Below are 12,215 nucleotides of genomic sequence, written 5' to 3'. Positions count from 1 at the left end.
ACATTTATCTAAGAGCTGAGGTTACAAGTTAGCCTTTAATATTTTACAAACAAAACACTGGCAGGGGCCTTTCTGTGCTTTATAATGATATATATTGCCAGTATATGATATTTGTTGATACTACTTACTGACTTAAGTTTGAATATGGAGTATTTCTAAAGGCTATTAATACTACTTAAATAAATTACTTTACCAACCTCAAGTAGGCCTAACCTTTGTCAGCTTTTGTTCCTTTCTCGCCCACTCATTATTTGTAATTATTACTTTCACCACTAAAGGGCGCTGGAGACCACGTTTCCACAATTGTACGTGTAATAGCTACAGCCATCATCAGAAAAGAAAAACAATTTGAAAAAAAAAAGAAAAAAAAAGTTACCAGACATTTGCATGGTGCTTCTTTACTTACTCCATCATCAATTTATTCTACCTTCTCTCCCTTTCTATCTGGCAATAAATAATTATTTACAACCATTAGCAAAAAGCAAATGAGAAACAACAAGAAGTTGCAGTCATTAGAGATGCTGAGTCAGTAATATACAGCGAATTGAGACAGCCTGAAATCAATACCGTCGCATAAAAAGCTGATAGATAGATCATAGTCACTAGTGGATAGTCTTGGCTGGATAAAGCAGCCTAGACTATTAATTAGTGACCTGATGCTCTCCCTCTCTCAGTTGTATTAAGAATTTGTTTTAACAGGAATTGATGTGGATCTCTGGTGGGAGGTTGAAGATATTCCTTAATATTCCAGCAGAATAGTTCAGTTATCTGAAGAGGAAATAAAGAAGAACAGGTCACAGATATTACACACACACCTTTTATGAGAGGAACAGATTTTTAAATACTGGAGGACAGAGGCACAGTGAAAAGTAGAAAGTACATTTACTCAAGTACTGTCCTTGAGTATTTTCATTGTATGATCTTTTATACTTCTACTTCACTACAATTCAAAGAGTAATTTTGCACTTTTTACTCCACTACTTTTAGGTATAGTTAGAGATTAATATCTGACATAAGACAGACACGATGAGCTTATAAAATACAACACAGTGTTAAAGATCAAACCAGTGGTTCCCAACCTTTTTGTCTTGTGATCTCTTACAAAAAAGTGTCTAGGGCCTCTTGTCACATTTCAGATATGAGTTGTTATCAGTGCTATCGAAAAGAGATTTCCCTTATGAACTTCTCAGATAATTTCATTTAAATAACTGTTCAAAGGCCCAAAGAGGTGAAATTATCCAATATTTCACAAAAAAAAGCAAATATTAGAGAAAAGTCTAAAAGTTTCATATACATTTGAGAAGTATATTTTGCTGCTAATACAAACTTTTTCTTGAGTAGGATTTTGATGCAATACTTTTACTTGTAATGGAGTCCTTTTACATTGGTGTATTGGCACTTTTACTTAAGTAATGGATCAGAGTACTTTTTCCACCACTGATCAGTAGTCAGGACACACGTTTTAACGGAGATATCTTACCTCTGCACTCATATTTGAGGTCTGAGAAGAGGACATGTTCCTGAGAGAAGACAAACAGCCCCAGTCTGCCTCCAGCCAGGGTGTGTTCATACACCGCCCCAGAGTCAGATAAAATCTCCCTGCCCTCGTACACCACCACCCTGTAGCACAACAAAACAAACCTAATCATACACAGCATTTATCATATTTTACTACAGATGCAGACCACCTATAACTGTGGGTACCTGAGAGTTAGAAATCAGTCACTAAGTACATCTTGTTATATTTTTCCATGTTTGTATTTTACCATTTATTCCTGAACAAAACTGAGGACATGACGTCAAATAGAGCTATATTTAAAGCAGTTTCAACAGAGCTTCGTAGCAACTATTAAAATACCAATGTGTGTTGTTGATGTTTGTCCTTCGCAATCAAAGGGCAGGAGCGTCTTTTCAGTCTCACGTACAATAAGCGTACAGTTCTCTTACAATCAGTCAGTAGCCAGAATGCAACACAGCCATTGCTTTTATTTTCTAAGAGAGCCTTAGTATTTTTATCATTTGAACAAATGGGCTGTGCACATCACCATTTTGTTCTCTTTCCCCTCAGTTTGTTCATCTCGAAAACCTCGCTATAGCACTGATGTTGTTTCTCTATCTGCACAAACAGCACCAACCACAGTAACACATTGCCCGGGGTATTTTTATTTTTCTGAAAGTCCATTAGCGTGAAGCACAACTAACTAGAAGTAGATGTGGCAGGTTCACGAGTCTAAGCACATCTGTGGGTGATTTTCTTCTTCAAAAATGTGCCACAGATTGTTGTTCCACTAAAACCTAAATTTTTTGAACTTGTACTGACTGAGCCTCAAGGTCTGATTTAAAAAGGTCCACACCAGTGCTTTTGGCACATTTTCTTCCATAAGAGTTGAGACTCTTACAGGAAAACCTGCTTTTAATTGGTGATCCGAGAGAATCATGTCTGTTTTTACTGTTGTCGAGGTTATACCGCTTCACATACACACACGTAAAAGCAGACTGATTTGAAAAGTCTGCACTGAATTTGTGCAAACCAGTCATGTTTCACAAAACTTAACACAGATGATCGTAAGATTCGTAAATCTTAAAACAATACAGACAAATTATGTATTTGTGATGAATGGGCTGAAACACTGGTATGGTCATTTAAAGCCCAAGCCAATAATATCACATGTTTTGAATGTAAACGTTACTGCTAATGCAGAGGGTTTCTCTAAGGAAGTCCACAAATCTTTAAAAGTTGGGTGATTTCCATGATCATAATTCAGCTGTGGTTTATGACAGCTCAACATAAAAATATCCAGGCTCCGAAGAAGGCATGCAATGCAGCAAAGCAAACAAATGCTTAAACTCAGTACATCTACAGGTTTATATCCTGTTTGTGACTATCCTTGCCTAAAGAAATAGATATAACTACTGTATCACCAGAGCAATGTTTTCCAGATAATAATAAGAAAAGGGAAAAGAGTCACTTCCTCACAAATGATTATTTTCTTATTCTGGGGTTATTCTTGTTCAAGAGTCTTGCTTGAATACAGTGATAAAAAATGACACTTTATATGATGACTTGAAGTCTTTGTACCTGATGAACCCAGTCTTGGGTCTGTGGATAAGGTGTATGCGGTAGGCTGTGTAGGCCTTCCAGCCAATTTTATTGGGGTCATGCCACAATGTTTTGACCTAAACACACACACACACACACACACACACACACAAGTCAGGGTGGAGACATTTTCTTTGGGGAATATCTGATCTTTACTGTGCTGGTGGTCTAAGGTTGTTTATCTGTTCGAATAAGAAAGGTAGCAGAATAACAAGACAAGCAGAATATAAAGAGACAAAGACATAAAGTCACTGATTCATGCCTGGTGTCTGTTGTTTCCGGTGTGCCACAGGGCATTGCGTAGATACTCTCCCGGTCCCGTGGTGGAGTTGACCAGTTTGATCGAGACTCCAGCTGTGGCAAAAGCTTTAAATGGCTTTTTCTCCCAGTAGGCCTGAGACACCTGCTCTCATAGAAACATACAGACAAAAGTGAGTAAATGTTACATAAAGATACATAAAGGACATTATGGTTAAGGAGATGTATATGATGTATAAAGTTGGATATAACTTTTGATTCAAACCACAAATTACAGGTTTTAAATGGCAATTTAGGTTAGATTGCTACTACCATTAGTGAAGCCAGAAAGGAGTTCTCATCAAGTCTGCATTTAAACCTCACCTGTTTCCACATGACAACATAGAAGCGTCGACTGGACTGGTAGGCGAAAACAATGCCTGCGTAGTCGTCATCTCGGTTGGTATTCACATAAAGTGTCACGCTGAAGTCCACCGCGCTGAACTTGTCATATCCTGTTTAAAGAAAGTTACATGATTTATATATACTTTCTGGATTTACTGATTCACTTTTTATAGTTAATCTCACCTAAAGCGATGCCAGGGTCTGAGTTGGCCGTCTGCATCAGCTCCGTGCCTTGGCTGCGGATCACCCAGAGAGGGTCCGACTGCGTGGTGCCTTTAGGGTCCAACAAAACAACCTGAAACTTCCTGAAGTCTGTAGACCCGATATCCTGGTTCAGCGGACATGGATCCAGCGCATCTGGAATACTGTCATTGTCAAAGTCATCAAAGCATGCATCTCCGCTCCCATCACCTGCAAGAGGGAGGAATAAGGAGAGAAAATGCAATGATGTGATTTCCTGGATTCATTTTTGCCAAGAATAAAACATAAAAGAGAGAATAATAAGAGATAATGTGCAAATGTATTGAGAAAGTCCTGTATGATTGTGGATAGATTAAATAATCTTTTATTTATGATTAATCACAGGACTGAGAGCCATAAACAGTTGATGTCCAACATGACCTGGATCACTGGAAACATACTTAACTGATTTTACTGGATGACTGCAAAATCTATTTATCGTAAATTGTCGAAAATATCTTTCACGTTTGACAGCAAATTAATCAGCATTTGACACAACCTTTCACATTTGTATTGTGATGTTAGAGATATTCTCAGTTCAACAGATGGATTTTCAGCAGATTAGGTTTAAATCGCTATAGCTGACACCTTTTTTTGTTTGTTTTGAGAAGACCTATGTGCTGCCTAAAAGTTTGAAAAAACGTAGCAACACCCACCATCAGAGTCCAGCTGGTCCCTGTTGGGCACTAGTCTGCAGTTGTCCCGGTCGTCAGGGATACCGTCGTTGTCGTCGTCATGGTCACAGACGTCACCCTTCCCGTCCTTATCATGGTCGGCCTGGTTGCTATTGGCAATGTATGGACAGTTGTCAAGAGAGTTTTGGAGGCCGTCCTCATCGATGTCGTCGTTGTCGTCGCACATGTCCCCCACCAGGTCACTGTCAGAGTCAAGCTGCGCACACACACACACACACACACACACAAACACACGATATGTTTAAATAGTGTTAAATAAAAAGTCTCTATGCTTAGTTTTACCTCCACCACTAAAACCCTGCACAGACTTCCAAGATTTCCTTTTCATGTATTAAAAAAAAGTTTGGAATCCACCTGATTGATTGCCACTAATAAATTGTTAGAACAGCTTTCTTTGATCCCTGTGTTAGATTGTGCAACCCATACCAGATGTTCTGTGAGGCAACTCCGCTGCCACCATCAATATACATGTCTGCTTTTAAGCATTTGTGTTTTTCAGGAACCTGCAGTGGGTTGTGTAGAAGGGGACAGTTGTCACACTGGTCTCCAACACCATCCAGGTCTGTGTCCCTCTGATCAGTGTTGTAGACTAAGGGACAGTTGTCACGATCATTCAAAACCTCTGGAGTAAGAGACACACACACAAACACACAGCAGATGAATTGCATATTGTGTGGCTTCTACTCTTTTATTACACGGCAACCAATATATATCCGGACCATGTTTGGGTAAATGTAATTTGATCCATATGTAAAAAGTAACTCAACACTGAATCCACTTTGAATTGATCCTGCTCCCAGTCTGTAGTGCTCATTACCACAGAATTTATTTTCCTTTTTCCAAAGATTAATGGGTCCTAGTCTAAACCCCAACAAAATCTGTGAAAAATCTTTGACGTACCCCAGGACACTTCGCCCAGAAATACGAAGCAACGTCATGTTCATCCTTCACCAATTTCGGCCACTAAGAAAAGCGCTATGAGTCGCGTTTGTTTCCCCCTTCTTTGTGTTAAGTTTTAGTTATTGTCTATCTTCCTGTTCCTGTATGTCCTCCCCTGTGTGTGTTTATTGGTTTTAACAGCCAGTATTAATGTCTCATTCTGGGAGGTCTGCTAGTTGAGTTAACATCTTAGTTATGAGTTATGTTTTGTTGACCTCTTTTATTAAGGACACTCTAACTTAAAGATGAAGTAGGTAAGACTTATAAAACTAACTTTCTGTCATATTTGCTGAAACTGACCCTATGTTCCAGTAGAACCACATGAAGCAGGTAATTTAAAAAAAAAATCTGTAGTGCGATTTGCAAAAATCCACCCCTCCCTGTTCAGATCCACCAATCAGGGCTGGGGGGGGGGGTCTCTAACTGCGTGTCAATCACTGCTCAGGCACACGCATTTCATAACGTCCTCCCCTCCCCCTTCTCTGCGCACAAGCTGCAGATAGGTTTCCTCCCCTTCCCCCCTCTTCACAGGCGTTCTATCGTGCACAGCTCTCCCTTGTGGGGGGAGGGGCTTAGGAGACTGTTTGGGCTTTAGCAGAAAGGGGGGAGGGACTGAGAAGTTGTCGATGTACAAATTTTCGGGCTAAGTCCGAGATCTTCACAATCCTACCTACAGCACCTTTAATTCAGTTGCCTTCAGTTATTTGTTGAATCTTTTTTGGGAAAATAAACCCAACTTTTGAACTTAACATACATAGGGAGTTCTCTAATAAAACTGAAAAACTAGGATAAGTAACAGCAAGTTCCAGGCCTGGTGTAGTGAGTAGCTACTACCATCTCCATCAATGTCAATGCTGCAGGCGTCTCCCTCTCCATTGTCATCAGTGTCAGTCTGTAGCGGGTTGCTATCAAACGGACAGTTGTCACAGCGGTCCCCGACCCCGTCTCTGTCAGAGTCAAACTGCCGAGGGTTGTACACCAGCGGGCAGTTGTCCTATACCAAATACACACACACACACACACACACACACACACACACACACACACATTAGTTCATACATACACACACAGGGGATGTGGATATTGGCCTGATTTCTGTCATGGTATCCTTAAAGTTAATCTATGTCTGAGGCCACAGTCTCACCCTCTCATCTATGATGTCATCATTGTCGTCATCAGGATCACAGGCATCTCCCTGTCCGTCCTTGTCCAGGTCTTCCTGTCCAGAGTTTGGTAGCATGGGGCAGTTATCCTGCAGCCAATTACAGCTCTGTTTAGTGAAATCCCATCCAAATAGAACACTGCCAGCCAATCAAGATTACACTTTTTATTCTTTTACCTTTTGACAGCGATAGGTTGCATTCTGCTTGCAGGTTAATTTGCTGTTGGGCCAGCCATCCAGATCAGAGTCTTCACCACACAGGAAGCCGTCGCCCGCGAACCCGACAGCACACACACACTTGTACAAAACCTCAGACGCCAGGCCCAGGTACTTACACTCAGCATACTTGTGGCAGGTGTGTGTGTTGTCTTTGCAAGGATTGTATGGATCACACACCTAACAACAACATTTGATTATGGTTATGATTGAGGTTTAAAGCGAGGAAAGTAGAAAATGTTTATTTAAAGAGGGTAACACATGCCTGCCTGGTTTTCTGGGCCATCTCCAGTCCAAGGCCGTACGGCTGGGTGCCTTTATGGCGAGGAGGACAGGGCAGACAGTAGAAGCCAGGGTCTGTGTTTACACACTCTGTGACACACACATTCTCCACTTCACACTGCAGAGATAGAGGGATTAACCATGTTCCGCATATCAAACACAAACAGTAAATATAAAGGTTTGACAGGTGATGTGTACAGGAACACATTTATTTATTTAGAGGTTGGCATGATGTCAGATGACGGTGCCTTCAATTACAAGCTGGAGGTTAAACTTATAGCTTCTGCAACCTGCATAAAGTGCAAAGGTGATCATGCAGGACCAGAGAGAAACTTTCTGGATCTGGTCAGGTGTACAACCCTTCTTAAGTGTCACAGTGCATATGGCAGATGTTGTCAAACTAGGCCAGAGAGGTTAGGAGTTTAAATGAGCATGAGCACTGATGTGTCGGTATTACCTCGTTCTCATCTTCACAGTGAGTGCCATTGCCATTTAAACCCAACGGACAACGTCCACACTCCCATGATCCATCGCTATGTGATGTGCACACCACTCCAGGAAAACATGGATTTGAAAACAAACATGTATCTGAAAACACAAACGTGCATATAAAGGCAATGAGTCTTTCACACAGAGTCACAAAGCAAATAGTCCAAGATCAAGAGTCAATGGATATTTATATTTGAGTAATTTGTCTGTTCCGTCCTAAGCCTCAATAATTGAATAAAGGCTGTAGGAAATTGTCTTTTAATCCTCTATTGTTTAAACATATGTTTCATCAAATAAAAAAGGAATAAGGTTTACACATGGATGTGAGGCTTAGCCTACTTATAGGATAATATCTGCTTACACAGTTAAGATACACCTATAGCCTGAGGTTTGTGGGCAGGGTTCAGGTTTACCTATAGGACATGGTTGTTTGTTACATGCTTCATAGTCCACAGCGTCTCCGGCACAAGGCTTCCCACCGTGCTGAGGGGCGGGGTTCAAACACTCCCGCTGGCGACTCTTAAGACCTCCACCACAGGACTCTGAGCACAGAGACCATTCCGTCCAGCTTGTCCAGCCTCCAGCAACTACACACAAACACATAATTTACCTGTAAGCCATCTACAGTGCAGTCTGTATGTGCACTGGTATATACTTACTGGGGCAGAGTGTATTGTTGCAAGATTGTGTCTCCTTGGCACTGCCCGTGCACCCTCTGCCTCCCTTCTGTGCTGGAGGTTTTTTGCAGAGACGAACCCGTGTGATGTTGCCTTCTCCACATGTGGTTGTACACCCAGACCAAGGAGACCAAAGGCCCCAGTTCCCATTAGGATGTACTATACATGAAACAAGCACATAAACATTGTATAAAGTCAATTTTTGTTGGTACAGTAGCCTGGAACAGTCTCTGAGTAGAATTCAACACAGACCACCACCACAGCTCCACACTGTGTACACATTTACAGAACTACTAAAACATGTTTCCAATTATGATTACAATCTCTAAAATCCATTTATCTGAAGTTCCATACTTTTCGCTCTTTGGTGGAATGGCTTTTTGGTGGAATGGCTCTTTGGTTAATTTGTTCTCTTGGACCGGCCAATCAATCCCAAAAAATTAATTAATGGCCGGATCAGACATGCAGTGTGATGTCCTACCCTTGTTGTCACACTTCATCAGCATGCAGCTGCGGGTTTGGACTGACGGGCCGGCACAGGACGGCATGATGCCATTGCAGGAGCGACCCCTTTGCTGCCCTCCACGTCCACAGGAGACCGAACAGTGCGTCCACTCAGACCACGGGGACCAGCCATCTTCATTATCTTTATATACATACACACATACACTGTTGGTATACCTTTATGAAATGATGTGATCACAACACACATTTTCAACCCTAAATCATAGTTGCACACAAACCAAACTCACTGAGACAGACAGGACAGCACGTTCCATCGATAAAGGAAGGATGGATGCAGGATACGGGAGGACAAGACACCTGCTGACACACCACCTTTCCATCCTACACAAGGTGAGGAAGATACGCACACAGCATTTTCAACAATATTGTTAGTCAAACCATGTTAGTTTGAGCTGGATGTTTTGCTAAATGCGGAGGAATGGCATGCTGCCATGACTCATAATAAGTTTGGCTACTACCCCAATCCATCCTTGACAAAACTAATGATATTGAATAAAGAGAAACAGACTCAGAGAGGAGGGTGACGCAAGCATGAAATATAGGAGACTAACAAAGGCATTTTGGAAATAAATGAAACCACATTGGTTACAAGTGAAACTCACAGTAAAGTAACTCCCCAACTGGTTAGTACATTTCAAAGGAATTTTGAAAAATATGTTTATTTGCTGTCTTGCTGAGAGTTAGATGAGAAAAGCGATGCCAATCTCCTATCTGAAAGTGGTATCAATCTTCCACATCTACATTAGAACTGTAGGATTCTTGGACTTTTTTGGTTCCAGGTTTTTACATGTAAAAGTTAAAACTCAAAGTCCAGAGACATTATACATTTAAGTAAATGAAACAAAATAACAAACAGAGACTTGGACTTGAGTCAGACTTAATGAGGACTTGAGACTAACTGGACTTAAAAACTGCTCTTGGCTACATACAAAAAAGAATTACCGAAGTGATTGCAGTGTAAAAAGATTTACCTTACCCTAATCTAACTTCAGTGTGCTGTCTATCAATGACACTTGCATGGTACTCTCCCAGGAAACACCTCACTGCTAATATTTTAGATTACATTATACTTGTTCAACACTAACCTGGCAACCACAGGACGTGCAGCTGTCAACCTCCCAATCCTCCCCCTGCTCGAACACTCGTCCATCCTGCATACACCAGACCTCTCCGTCTCTGTCAAGATCATTGACATCACCGCTGCCACGGCTGCTGCTGTTGCCATTGCTGCTACTGTTGAGGCTGCGGCTGCCGCTGCCGCTGCTGCCATTGCTGCTGCTGTTGCCACTGCTGCTACCGTTGAGGCTGCTGCTGCCGCTTCCGCTGCTGCTGCTGCCATTGCTGCTGCTGCTGCGGCCATTGCTGCTGCTGCTGCTGCTGCTGCTGCTGCTGCTGCGGCGGCCATTGCTGCTGCTGCTGCGGCCATTGCTGCTGCCGTTGAGGCTGCCGTTGCCGCTGCTGCCATTGCTGCTGCTGCTGCTGTTGCCATTGCTGCTGCTGTGGCTGCTGTTTCTGTTGTTGATTTTGCTGCTACCCCTGCGGTTGCTGCTGCCGTTTCTGTTGCTGCTGCTGCTGCTGCTGCTGTTGCTCAGCTCAGTCAAAGATATTCGCATCTCTTCATTTTCTTTTGACTGAGAATACAAATACATACATGTAGCATTTTCAAAACATTAAAATTATTATCAGAACTACATTTATATATATATATACCTGTACGTATATACACAGAGACCTGTTGAATTAGGCTAGAATGGTGGTTGAGTTGATTAGTAGTCAACATTTTAACACTGATGGTATTCTTTTTGCTTGTCCCCCCCCACCCACACACAAAATTACCAAGACATTTGCCACAAACCACAGTGCTGCCTGCCAGTAAAAAGTATGTTGCCGCTTGTTCCATTTGCACTGGAAGAAGATCTACTCTCGGTTGAGTTTGTCACACAAATTTCCCATAAAACTCAGCCCCATCAAATACAATTCAAAGAACATTGCAGACGCTGGTAGATTTTTGGTAATTGTCTCCATTTGATTATTCTAATCACTAAGAAATGAGTACAAAATAATTTTACAATGGTTTACTGATGGACAATTTCATGTGTTTAAAATGCTTTTTAAAGAAAAGAAAAATAATTTTAGTAGTAATAGTTTCTAAAAAAAAATATATTTTTCATCTACAATCCAATTTCTTGCACATGCCAAATCAAAATAACCGTAGCATCAGAGAGTTAAGCACAACAAACAAATGCCACTATGCAGATGATACATGTACAATAAGTATCTTATATGTGTGTCTTACTACTCTCTCCAGGTCTTCAAGCAGGTTGCTGGTCACAATACGCAGGCCTTGGATCTCAGTGAGCAAGCCCACCAGATCCTCACATGGATAGCGACAGACTTCTGACGACACATTGTCCACCTTTGCCCCACCCACACCTGTACAGGAGGCACAAGTGTGTGTGTGTGTTCTGTGCTAGATTTTATACTTGAGGTAATGGAGAAAAAGTAGTGAAGAAACTGTATTTGTGCATGTATTTGAATGCAGGTAATATTATGTGTGTCAGTGAGCAAATGCACGTGTGGTACCTGCACACACAGCTGCTGCATAGAGGAATATCCAAAGCCAGGGGAAACCTCCCAGCGGGCTCATTCCTGTTCACACATAAATTACATATGCAGTCACTGTAAAATATAGCACCTATACTGCTACAATACAAGCAGGACTGCTGCCGAGGAGATATAAGAAGAAGAAGAGGAAGATAAAGAGGGAATTAACCTTGCATACCTGCGTACTCCTTGCTGTTCAGCCTTTCTCCACGATTAGAAACCACGGCTGGTAGGCTCATCCCCGCTGCAGCTCCACAGGGACTGTAATGGAATGTCTGTCTCCTCGTCGTAGTCCTTACTTCCTTGTCTCCTTGTTTCCTTTCTTCCTAACAGACCGAGGCTTATCAGCACAGCTTCGTCAGTAATGTGTTGTCCAAAAGAAATAGGGAAGAGGTTGCTGAGCGTGAAATCTGAGTGAACAACATACAGACAGCTCTGTTTAGTTCTGTAGAAAGTTCTAATGTGGTTAGGTATTTGTTTGAGAGTTTGTGTGCGTGTGTGTGTCTGTGTATGTGTGTGTGTCTGTGTGTGAGGCAGGAGCGGGAGCCATATATTACCCGTCTGTCTGGCGATGAAGCTGCATATCTCCCAGCAAGAAACCCAGCTGGATGGAAGAAACTTGCGTGTGTGCGTGTGTGTGTGTG

The 12,215-nt window shown here is 41.8% G+C and overlaps 1 protein-coding gene across 1 annotated transcript; it reads right to left on the bottom strand.

Moving 5' to 3' along the window:
- Nucleotides 1–760: 760 nt before the first annotated feature.
- Nucleotides 761–11,614, bottom strand: LOC144536694 (thrombospondin-2-like). Its single transcript, XM_078279955.1, has 21 exons — nucleotides 11,551–11,614; nucleotides 11,264–11,400; nucleotides 10,376–10,598; nucleotides 10,053–10,198; nucleotides 9,195–9,288; nucleotides 8,924–9,088; nucleotides 8,425–8,601; nucleotides 8,179–8,352; nucleotides 7,734–7,864; nucleotides 7,260–7,394; nucleotides 6,956–7,174; nucleotides 6,761–6,868; nucleotides 6,451–6,610; nucleotides 5,181–5,299; nucleotides 4,639–4,873; nucleotides 3,926–4,153; nucleotides 3,722–3,852; nucleotides 3,363–3,503; nucleotides 3,080–3,177; nucleotides 1,481–1,620; nucleotides 761–768 (listed from the first exon to the last, which is right to left on the bottom strand). Exons 1-21 carry the CDS (start codon nucleotides 11,612–11,614, stop codon nucleotides 761–763), a joined length of 3,033 nt encoding a protein of 1,010 aa, XP_078136081.1.
- Nucleotides 11,615–12,215: the final 601 nt, after the last annotated feature.

The sequence above is a fragment of the Sander vitreus genome, chromosome 21 (genome assembly GCF_031162955.1).
Source record: "Sander vitreus isolate 19-12246 chromosome 21, sanVit1, whole genome shotgun sequence".
Classification (NCBI taxonomy): domain Eukaryota; kingdom Metazoa; phylum Chordata; class Actinopteri; order Perciformes; family Percidae; genus Sander; species Sander vitreus.
Note: the sequence above shows the minus strand (reverse complement) of the source record. Positions and strands in the feature narration are given on the sequence as shown.

Bases quoted from the DNA above. Each gene is read 5' to 3' on its own strand.
- LOC144536694 (XM_078279955.1), bottom strand. From the start codon at position 11,614: ATGAGCCCGCTGGGAGGTTTCCCCTGGCTTTGGATATTCCTCTATGCA. The intron at 9,089-9,194 runs GTGAGTTTGGTT...ATGTATATAAAG, and splicing joins GTGCTGTCCTGTCTGTCTCA to ATAATGAAGATGGCTGGTCC. The intron at 4,154-4,638 runs GTGGGTGTTGCT...TCCCTCTTGCAG, and splicing joins GGACCAGCTGGACTCTGATG to GTGATGGGAGCGGAGATGCA.